At 53.7% G+C, this 11,553-nt stretch overlaps 1 protein-coding gene across 1 annotated transcript in view; it reads right to left on the reverse strand.

Annotated features, from left to right (window-relative positions):
- Positions 1-1,971: 1,971 nt before the first annotated feature.
- Positions 1,972-11,553, reverse strand: part of LOC104279235 (plasma membrane calcium-transporting ATPase 1-like) — a gene marked incomplete at both ends in the record, with an annotated part of 19,664 nt that continues 10,082 nt past the window's right edge. Inside the window, 7 exon segments of the mRNA XM_009876441.1 lie at positions 1,972-2,152; positions 7,442-7,558; positions 9,846-10,028; positions 10,366-10,473; positions 10,832-11,043; positions 11,434-11,542; positions 11,545-11,553. The exon segment at positions 11,545-11,553 is cut by the window's right edge and continues 120 nt beyond it. Coding sequence (XP_009874743.1) covers positions 1,972-2,152; positions 7,442-7,558; positions 9,846-10,028; positions 10,366-10,473; positions 10,832-11,043; positions 11,434-11,542; positions 11,545-11,553 — 919 coding nt within the window.

Consider the following 11,553-nt stretch of genomic DNA (forward strand, 5'->3'; position numbering starts at 1 on the left):
CAGGCAGTGCTCGGAGAAGGCACGGGAGATTCTGCTGTGCGTTCGGAAAGGAAAGAAAAGAAAGAAGAAACCAGCCAGCCCACCCTCTCGCTAAAACCTCTGCTTCCAGGGATGGAGGCTGGGTAAAGACGATGATGTTGTACAGCCAGTTACAACCAGGTTCTCTCTGCTTCCAACCGAGTCAAACAGGACGAAGGAGAGATGGCAGCAGAGCTTCCTCCAGCCCTGCTTGCCTGCAGCCAGTAACCAGGGGTGCACCAGCAAGAGCCCAGGGGGAAGAAACTGAGTCCCAGCAAAGCAAACTCCTGGCTCCTGCTCAGTCAAGAAGGTCAGTTCGGAGCCAACTTGCTCAGGACACTTGGGGCCTCTGCTCCAAAAAAAACAGGACTCTCGCCAGATGGTTACAAGAGACCAAGGGGAGGCAGGGAGGAGGGTGAAGAGATGACCTTCAAGAAAGCAGCAAGCGAGGCCAAGCCTCCACGCAGCACCTCCTCTGGAAGACCTGCAGCCAACCCACCAAGGTGCCGCCTCTGCGAGGAGTCGCCTCCGTTGGCACATCAGCTAGAGAAGGGCTATGGAAATCAAGGGTCGTCCCATGGGCCGTGGAGCCTTCCTCCTCCCTTCTACCGGCTGAAGACACAACCTGACTCATCCCTTCTGTGATCTAGGAGCTGTCCCGCTGTCCTGTCAATAATCTGATATTTGTAAAAAGCTGAACGCTTGGGCAGCGATGCGCAGAGCTGGTGGGCACAGCTGAAGCATCCTCTGGGCTTCCTCAGCACTTAACCAGAGCTTCTACTCCAGGGCTGAAGAACTATTTAACCCAACTGTACAAACAAGCCAGAACGGGCAAAAGTCCCTCTGCCCTTGATGGCAGGAGCTCTTAAACCTTTGCAAGGCTCTCGCTAAAAGCTGTTCAAGAGCAGAAGAGATGCATCTCGTAAGACTCCCCAGGAAGGAGCTCCGTTTCTCACAACCGCAGGGGTTTTCTTCACCACCCTTCCGCTGCCAGTTCACCTCCACCTTGCTTTGTAGAAAAATCAGATTCTTTTACAATCCTGCAAGGTTACGGCCAAGTCACCTTGGTTCCTTGTCTACCAATTAATGCTTTGGAAACAGAGAGATCAGTGTGTGGGCACACACAGAGGAGGAACTGTAAAGGCTAGGTACCATTTTTCAAGGTGGAAGACTGGTGTACATCCCTGTATTCTATCAACCTGTGAGTAAACACCTTCTCCCTGGCTGGGTTGGATTTTTTTTTTTTATTTTTAAAACTTTTGCACTAGAGTGCTAACGCCCCCCCACTTCTTTCTGCGAAGTTACTGGAGGCAAATCCCACAAGCAAAGAACAAACCCCAACGTTAGAAGAAAACCCTAAAAACCACAAGTGGAAGAAGGAAAAAAAAAAACCAAAAAAAAGTCACAAGTGCACCCCAGCCCTCAGGCCGAGAGCGTGCGTGTAAGACTACAATTTGAACTTTCTTTGAACATGCATTTTTCAAAGTGAAAACCCCCAACAGACGCATGGAGCCCAACTCTCAGAGAGGAAATAACCCGACTGCTTCGCTTGGGCGAGTACCACTGAAAATCAGGGATGGAGATGCACAATTTTGGCTTAGCCTCTCTCTCCCAACACCCAGCATCGTGGTACTCTGGTTCCCACTGCTAAATAATGGTAAAAAAACCCCAAAAACAAAAACAAACCCCCAAAAACAAAACACCAAAATGATATACGTATGAGCAGTCTGACACAAAGTGACCGCAGTGTGTGATCAGTTACTGGTGCCAATATCACACAGGGCGAGGGGCGAAGGTGGAGGAGGAGGAGGGGTTCAAAGTTCTAAGGTCAAACCGATGTCTCCAAGCTGTGTAAGGGGCTTTCAGGCTCCGGGACGGTGACCTCAACTTGATCGCTGTCCACTGCATTGTTATTTCTGTTGAGGGATGTAGATCCACCCAGGCTACCCCCACCTCGCTTTTTGAGTCCGTCAGTCTCGGGGTCGTCTTCAGCGCCGTCAAGGAATGGTGTTCGAGGCTCATCTTCCTCCAGGATGAACTCTGGGTGAGTCATGAAGTTATGGATGGAGCTTCTGGATTCGGGTTTCTCGAGGCCTTCGTACAAGGAGCTACGGAACGCATTCACCACTTTGATCTGCCGGGAGGCCAGGAGCGTGGGGGATAAATAAAAGAGGGGTTAGTAGTGGCTACGAGAGGCCAGAGCTCCCAGGAGAAAATAAAAATAAATAATGAAGACACAATAAAACAAAAAGCACAACAACAACAACAACAGTCACCACCACTGAACAGACAGCTTAGTCAAAATGAGAGATCTATGGTGAACTAGGAGGGCCAACATGGATCAGACTCAGGCACTAGGCGTGTGATAGGGAATCAACCGACTATGGGGCGACTTCAGAAGCTGCAAGAAAAGACACCAAAAATAAAAAAAACAACAAACAACCAAACCTCAAAAAAACCAGATCACTTTGAATGAATGGAAGCCAAAATGCATTAGTTGTCATTATGTGTGCGCACGCGTTATCTGTGTGTACAAACGAGGACAAAAAAGTGGAACTACAACTCAAAAAAGAGGTGGGTTAGACAAACAGCGGGTTCACTTCAAGGCAAAAAAAGTCTAAGGTGGGAGCAACCTGTGCGTTTGTTCTATTTTATTTTTACGCCTATAACAAGGAATGGGCTTTAAATAGGTGTCACAAACTTTTCAAGCCCACGTGAAGCAGTAGGTCCAAGCGAATGCCATGACCAGTAAAACCAGACCCAGATAAAACATGCAAGAAGGCTGCCACCTGGATCCCTAGGCTGGAGCTCTGGATCCTTCTCTACACCAACATGCTGAAGAAGACCCAGCCATTCCCCAAGGCAGCTATTCTTTTGGATGCTCTGCATGAGAAACAAAGCTCAAACTTTGCTAAAAAGCCTGGTCACACACTCCTGTGAAACCTACAGGCTGTCAGCACCACCAGAAGCCAGGCTCAACGTGTTATGAGGAGATCGAGTGCCGTTTGGACAAGCAGGGTACGGCTCTGCCACCCTCCATTGCGCTGGAAGGGAAAGGTCTGGGAACAAGCCTGGGTGGTGGCCAGCAGTGGACTCACTGCTCCCTCCAGCTCCTCTGGAAATCCAGCCTTGAGCCCTTCCAGCTCTTGCCCTTCCTTGCGGCCAAGTCACAGCTGTTCGGTCAGATGGGTGACAAGCATCGGATCCAGGGAACGAAGGGGCAGGAGGCGGCAGCACGCGGGGCTGCAGCAGAGCTCCCCACCCCAGTGCACTCGCTGGCATGTGGCAGACAATCCCCCTCTCTGTGCCCCCGGGCTGTGGCAGAGCGCTCCAGCTCTCGTGGATGACTCAGGGCTACAATCACTCGAAAGATGTCAGAAGGCATAAACTGAAGGAGAGCGATGCAATATGTGGGTTTTTGAAGCAGAGCCAACAAACCGAGCAGCTGAAGGTCTCCCGAGTCTTAGAGGACCAGGTGAAATCACTTTGTGTGGCTTTGCTTTTTACTGCAGAGCTGAGAGCTACCCACCACACAGTGCCCTCCAAAGCAGCCCTGGGGTTGCTCCACTGGGACTTACGCTGATGCTCTCCCAACTGGCCCTTTCAGGCCACAGCCCACGAGCTGCCTCTGCAGAGGTCCCCCTATCCTGCTGCAGCAGGTCACACCTGCACCCTCCTGGCTCCTGGCACCCTCCCCCAGTCACCTGGTTCCTCCCTTTACAGACAAGGAAGCTACTGACAAAAGTTGTCAGCAGGGACAAAGCACCTTGCACAAGCTCTCACGTATTTTATGGAAGCAATGGAAGTCTTTGCTCTATTAACCAGAGTTCACCTGGGAACAGGATATCTGCTCAGCTCCTCCGCTCTGAAGAAAATGCCTCCAGAACACTGTGACACTGTTTGGTAACACCTCCCTGCAGCAGTGTCAGTTGTCTTGCTCTGCCTCCTGCCCCGTGGAAGCAGCTTCACTACTCATGAGCTACCTGCTCCCAACACCTGAGGAACTCAGCTCCCACCCACGGCCCCTGCCTGCTCTCACGGTGTCTCTGCAGACTGAAGCAGAGAAGGAAGGAGATCCACAGATCCCACAAAAGGGCTGCTCCTCCACAGCAGGAGCAGCATCCCTATGCTACACCCTGGAGAGACTCATCCGCTGGCTGAGGGAGCAGAGAGCACACAGAGCTGCTGGAGGGAGAATGATTCCGGTATCCCCTTGCAAGCGGATGAGGCAATTAATAGTACATGTGTGTTCTGCCACTTCTTTTTGAACGGGATGCAGATCTGGTGGGTGAACAGAGACAACACCTCTCTTCCTGGACAAATGAGCCGGGATAAACTTGTCCACCTAGATCTGGTACACGGGCAGTTTAGGAGGGAAGTCACCAACCACCACGGCACTCAAAACCAGTCCAGAGAAGTATCTCATGCCTGGAACCCTGAAGATCTTACCTGCAAGATGTTCCAGGGTTCCCCTCTCATGGGGGATGCCCTTCTACCTCTGCTCTCCAGCTGGCTCAGAAAGATGCTGCTGCACTATACGGGGCAGCGATGTGACATCCCTCTGGCACAGGCTCAGCACATCCCAGCTAGAAACAACCAAGCCAGCTCTTGCACACACACACGGACCCAACGCACAGGGGAGCTGGATGACAGACACTCAGGAGGAGATGAGCATGTGGCAGGTACCCCCCCAGGATGATGGAGCCTCAGCTTATGGAGCTGGGAACTGAAAGCCAGAGCTGTGTTTGCTCTGCTAATGACCACAGATACTGGATAGATTCAGGATTTAGTGCGAATGCAGAGGACAATGGAGACCACCAAGCAGGCTGTCCTTCTGCCATGACCTGTCACATCATCAACATCTTGAGAACAGCAACTGCAAGCACTGACAAAAATACTAACCCCTAAAATGCCATGTGCACAACCAACTAAACCAAGCGTAATCAACCCAAACAAGCTAATGAGAACCTAGGGGACTGCCAAAGCAATTAGGTGGTCAGTCTAGTACAAGCTCAGAGAAAGAAGTAGCTTCACAGAAGTCCTCCCTGCCCCACCACCTCAAGCATTAGTGAGTGCAGACCCTACCCACCACATCACTGCCTTCAGCTCTGCCTATAAACTTCTGTTGCAGCCTTCCTCAGATTTTCTTACTTTCATTTAACCACCTCTGTCAGCAACTGCTGTGAAATTGAGTCAGCTGTTCCCTTGTCAAAGGAACTTAACAGCAAGGAAACGTGTTTTGAATGAGCCAGGCAGCACGAACAAAAATGAAATCCTCCAAAACCAAGCTGCAAGCCCACCTCCCTCCCTGCCCGTGGTCAGGGTCACGCCTCCCCTCCATCCAAAACCTTCACAACCTTTGTAGCCTCTAAGCTTGGAATTTGTTCTCATTTCACACCATCACCGCAGCCTGCTGGGAAAATCCCACCGCTCACATGGAGATGGAAATTACATCTTCTGCATGAAGCCAGCATCAACTCCATCATCAGACTCCTGGCTTGCTTTGCTCAGCTCCCTCAAACCAGGACAAAACCCCACGGGAGACCAGCTCAGCTCTGCAAACCATCTCCTGAGGGTCATTCCTGAGACCTCCCCCTCCTCCATCACCCCAAGAGGGGCACAGCAAGGCGGGCTGCTGAGGTCCAGCCCTGGAAAAACTCATCCCACAGAAGTGCAGTGGAAGACAGAGGGACACCATTAATCTGTAGGGAGGCAAGTGTTGCTTAGAGAGAGGGAAGGGAAGCAGCAGAGGAAAACAGAGAGAAGTCCAGGCAGAAAACAGAGGGAAGACTTAGTGACCTGGGTTAGCTTTTGGGAAAGTTGTTTGCTGCCTGGAAAGGCACAAGCTATCCAAGTTATCTATTCCCTTGCTGCAAATTGGGGAGAATATTAATTCACAGACTGCAAAAAAAGCCCTTGCATTTTGGTCTTGTCCACCACTACGCTGAGACCCCCTCAGGGTAGCAGGTTTTCTTCTGATTAGAAAGTCTTGGTGGTGCACAGATGCAGTCAGGAACAGAAGGCAGCTGTGCTGCTTCAGAAACACTGGGGTTAAACAAAATAAAACTCAAGCATCAGTGTCGGCTAAATAGAGAGAAAACAAAATTATCAGAAATTCTCTCTTCTCTCCCACAGTGCATAAACAGTGGAAACTGAAAACTATTCAAAACGTCACCAAGGGTATTTCTTTAATAAGAGGAGAACACAGAAAATGACTGTGCAATCAAAAAGCCAATTATCTGGGGAAGATACACTACCTACTCGTAGCCTGGCACAGCCCTGCAGAGAGAATTCACGCTCACGTGCTCACAACGAACACGGAGAGAGGTGCTGCACCAGAGAGGGCTTTTCTTTGGTCTGGAAAGCCACGGCCTAGATCCAGGATCCAGCTTTGCCACTGCTGCTCAGCAGGGCCACGAGCTCCCTCTCCGTTCGCATGCAGAGAATCGCGTGTCTCTGCGTCCACCGAGAACCAGCGTGCGCAGAACAAGCTGGGCACCTGCGAGCCACCGCAACGGCCACAACGAGGAACCAGTGGGGAGCCCCGCAGAGCTCCAGGGCAGCGAAGGGCACGTTCACGGGCTCGCTCAGCTCCGTCTCGCAGGGCATGCAAGTTCACAGGCGGGACAGGGGAGGCTGCTTGCTTACAAGGCAGCTCCGAAACAGCAGAACGAGCTGCAGGAAAGCGGCTCCAGTGACCGGCTGCTCTCCCACCCCGTCCAGCCTCCCAACCGAGGCAGGAGCAAACAGCCCTTCTCCCGCAAGTGCAAGAGGCAGAGAGCACGCAGGCAGCCCGTTACCGCAGCTCAGCCGATCCCAGCAGCGCCTCAGCTGCTGCGAGAAGGTCCGAGCCGCCGCTCTGCCTCCAAACAGATTTACAGCTTTTCACGAAGAAGCAACGCCTCTGCCCATCCCTGCCCTCCTGGGGCTGGGCAGAGCCGCATCGGAGAGAAACAGCAGCTTTTGGGCGCAGCGTGCCCTTTTCACAGCAAGGCTTTTAGTTTGGTCATGAACACAGTTTGTTCAGTAAGAACCACCAATCTTTGCACCCCCTCAGGAGGGTGGACTCATACCTCAGTCCTGCAAAGGAGGAGAAGAAGTAAAAGTGGAGGAAGCAACAAGGAATGGGGAGGGGAAGAACCAGAAAGTATTGTAAACTTGTTTGAGTTGCAACAGCATAAAAACTATGGATTTTTTTTATCTTTAAATGCTGTCCCGCCCCATCCTTCATTTTGGAAATCAGTGTGCGAGTTAAGGTTTAGAGGGAGAGAGAACAGGCTGGGTTAAGTTGATGCAGGTGCTCTCTGTGGTTATTAGAAGTCATGCATGTAATAGACTATCACTCACTGCCCGCAGGAGGAGATGCAGCAGCAGCAGCAACAGCAGAAGTGGTGGGAGTGGAATTGACGGAGGAAAGAGCTACATGGGTTGGGCTAGAAACATTTTTTACATCGTGGTGCTGGCTCACGATGGAAGGCTGTCTCCTGAGGGCTCCCTGCAAAGAGGAGGCGCCGGTCTGGAATGTGTAAACTACGTCCATCTGCAAAGAACCAGAGAGTGAGATAGCGTCGCCCCGGCCAGAGACAGGGAGAGGGGTCGGGGATGGAGGGGAGCAGGGAGGTTGGGCAGACACACACGGACAGGAAGGAAGAAGGAGGACGGAGAGGTGGGGAGGAGAGAGCCCACCCCGCACTCCCGTAAACCCACACCAGGTTTGGCTGGTGCTTCTGGGAGCAGAGTAGAGGTCGCCTTCCAGCCTCTGCCCCGCTCTCGCAGGTGTGAGAGGGGCAGGGTTTATCCCACCACCAGGAAAAAGTGTGGTGGGAGGGAGTGGTAGAGGAAACACCTTAGGTTATCCCGACAATCTGCAGGAGGAGCAGAAAAAGAGAGAGGGTGGGCAGAGGTGTGAGCTGGCAGCCGGTGGTCCAGAAAACTGCACTGGGTAAGGGTTTCTGGCCCCTGAGCCCCACGGGGCTGGGAGGCTGAATGCTGGGATGCACCACAAGCCCACAGGTCTCACGGCTGCCATCAGTGCTGGAAGATGTTTCAGCCTCTCCAGGCTCACAGATCTGCACAGGGCTGGGAGACAGAGCTGGCAGGGGGGGGCAGGGATGCAGCAAAGAAGCAACCTGTGGTGCTGGGCCACGGTTGCCCTGTAGATGCCCCCCCAGGGCAGAGAAACCAAGCAGCACCTGGGGGCCACCGTGGCTTCTCAGACACTTTGCAGCCCCGTGGCAGCCAGCCCGCCTGCTGGCAGGACACACAGCCCTGTGCCACCCCAGCTCACCCTTCCTTGGGAAGGGACACTGCTCCTAGAGCCATGTGCAGCTTTAGCTCACCCTTGAGGTATTTTACATATTGCTTCACTCCTTCCCTGTTTATGTCCCTCCACGGAGGGACCCTCTTCTCCCCAACGCACCAGGCTGGCCCATGGGGAAGAGCCCTTAAGACACACTGAGTCGGGACAGAAGCCCTGAGATGCTCATGTTGGACCTGTCGGCTGCTCTCTCGATGCACAGAGCACCACAGCCAGAGATAGAGTTGAAGAGGCTCCACCTTCCAGAAGTGCTTTTCATGTTGCAAAACCAAGGAGTTTGTTTCAGCTCAGGTCCACCACAGCTGCAGGGAGAGAGCTTGGCCCCAACACCATGGCTGGCTGCTGGCGCTGCAGCTGCTTATCCAGGCCTCCAACACATCTGGACCAGTTCTGAAAAAGCCCAGTGCTCCCAGCACCTTTCACCTGAATGAGCCAGACCGAACTGGTGGCTCAACCCCCCACAGCACCAACGACTGCCCTGGGCCCCCAGAGGAGCCCAGACACCCCTCACCAGGGAATCAAAGCTGAACCTCGCCTTGAAACCACGAAGGCAACATCCCACAGAGCAGAAGCAAAGTTAACACGGCACCACGGCTGCTGTGTGTGCTCCAGCCCCTGTGTCTGTGCCGCTCTGGTTACCTCCATTAGTTCCGTGGGCCAGAGGAGGAAGAACAGAAGGTAACTCAGCAGCCCTGCGTGCCAGGGCCTACTGCGGCCCTACAGCTTTCCTCCACGGGGCAGCTCTGCCCAAGTCTCAGGGAAAGACAAGGAGAAGTGACCTTGCTGCAGGGACCTTTCTCTGCCCAGCCAGCAGTCCAGGGGAAAAAACACCCTTTCAGGAAAAACTGAGTCAGGGAGAAACAACTCATGTCAAAAACATATTAATGGTTAGATTCTCCTCCTCTTCTGTGCTGTGGGGCCAAGAGCTCCAGGTGAGGAGCCTGGAAAGCTGGCAGGGAGGGGTGGCAAGAGCCCTTGGCCAAAGAGCCATCGGGAAGGACAAAGAACAACAGAGGAGCAAGACCAGAGAGAGTCTTCATGAAGGTAAATTCCCTCCTGGGCATGTTCACCCCTGGCAGCAGCATCCCAGCAGCAACAAAGAGCAGCTTCAACGCTGACCTGCTCGCTGTACAACTCAGCAAGAGCTTGGGAGGTTCTGCGTCCCCCCTGCAGCTTCCGAGCCCCCTCCTCTGCTGCACAAGGTGCCCATGAGCAGCACGTTCAGCCTCCCGCAGACCAGCCTCAGGCTGCAGGACACCGTGCTCTGCATCAGAACAGTGCCGTGCCTTCCCCTCAACCCTGAACTGTCCCCCAAAGCCAGGCTGTCCTGGTTCACCAACCAGGGCAGCCCTAGAAAGGCACAGGTGGTGGGAGAAGTCTAGCCCAAGGAGGCGATGGCATCCTCCGAGCAGCAGCCGTCACCTCCTTCCAGACAGAGCCCCTGGAGAAAAAGAAAGAGAAAGAAAGAGAGAGAAGGAAGAGCCCCACAGGACCCGCTGCCCCACAGTACCTGTGTCTGTATCCTGTTGAGACCCCTGAACCACAGGATCTGCCCGCGCCGCAGCTCCATTTCCGCGTGGTCGATCTCATCCACGTCTTCGGGCAGCTCCTCCTCTGGGATCTCCTCCTTGGTGATGCCATGCCCAGCTTCCTTCAGGAACTTCAGGTGGCTGGTTGGGACAGTGCAGATCAGCTGGGGAGAGGCAGGGAGAGAGCAGCTCCTTAGTCCCCAGGTTCTGGCAGCACGAAGCCCACCGCGACCCGCCAGGAGTCAGCGGAGAGAAGCCAAGATGCAGCAGAGACGTGCCACCGCTGAATGTGTCCCACTGCAAGCAGGGTGGGAACGAAGAGAGATTAGCAACTCCTCTACTCGCTGCTGGCACGGTGCTGGGATGGAGCATCACCCCCTTCCAAAGCTGCCTTCAGTAAATACTGGGTAAAACACGGGCAGCGGGAAGGGAGAGGCAGGCTGGGCTGCGAGCACGCTGCGGCACAGAGGCGCGTGGTGTGTTTTTCAAATTGGCTCTTACCTGGCCCCAGAGGAGCTCTCCTACTCCGATAAAAATACACCAGAACCACTGGCTCAGGGTGAGCCCAGAGCAGCTGAATGGCTTCCCACCAAACTCCACAATGATGATCTAGAGCACAGGAGAGAAAAAGTCACACACTGGGGAGCTCCAAGGGCTGCACAGCACAGCCAGGGGATGAAAAGGTCACCTACAGCCACATAGATTTCTCCCCTTCCCTGGGATTATAAAAGGAGCAAGGACTTCACAGCTAGGCTAGTAACTCTACAGAACACCAGAGATGCGCTGGCTGGCCCTGGCACCTCCCAACGCCCTCTAGACCCCAATATTCAGATATCGTGTCACCAAGAAGCTGCTGGAGAAGAGTAAGGTGACCTAACAGAGCTGTGGACAGCGACTGCAACAGACACCGGTCCTGCCTGTGGCATGGTCCCCTCCCAGCCCCACCGTCTTATTCCCGCGGCTTCACCTGAGCTGCAAACGTCCCCAGCACCACCGTGCAGAAGATGGGGTTGCGGTAGATGGACTCGAAGACGTTCCTCTCCCCGTGGATCTTGCGCGCGTTGATCTCGTTGAACAATTGCATCATGACAAAGGTGTTGAAGACGATGGTGTAGTGCTCGGTGGGTGGGGAGTGGAGCGGGGCGTTCCGGCCACTGTCGATATCAAAAAACTTCTCCCCTAAGCAGACGAGGGGTTTTAGGGAGGGGAAGGGCAGGGAAGAGAGGAGAAGATGAGATCCTGCTCCCTCCTTACTTCTGCTTTGCACTGGGCTAGGGGCAGGATCCCAAGCTCTTGCTGAAGATCCCTTGATCCAGCTGATGTCCCCCAGGCTATCCTCAATGAACTCTTACTTCCTTAAAAATAAGCGGCTTCCCTGGCAAAAACTGTCTTTGCACCCACAGAGCTCCAGAGCAAAAAATCTTCTCCTTGTCACCCCTCCACTCCCCACCCACTATTAAATAAGCTCTGTCCTGGCCAACGTGAGGTCACCAAGGAAAGGTGGCTTGCAAGGCAGGGCTGGGACTCTGCCCCTTTTCCTCTGCCAGTTCTCGGGGCCTCAAAGCTCACCTGCAAAAAGCAGCGTGAAAATGATAGTTAGCTGGTACACCGCGTGGCCCAGGATGTTCTTCATCATGGTGCGAGAGATGAGCGGCTTGTTGCGGGCCGCTCGCTTTTTGTGACGTACTC

Source organism: Apaloderma vittatum, unplaced genomic scaffold (assembly GCF_000703405.1).
Source record: "Apaloderma vittatum isolate BGI_N311 unplaced genomic scaffold, ASM70340v1 scaffold22519, whole genome shotgun sequence".
In the NCBI taxonomy this organism is placed as follows: Eukaryota; Metazoa; Chordata; class Aves; order Trogoniformes; family Trogonidae; genus Apaloderma; species Apaloderma vittatum.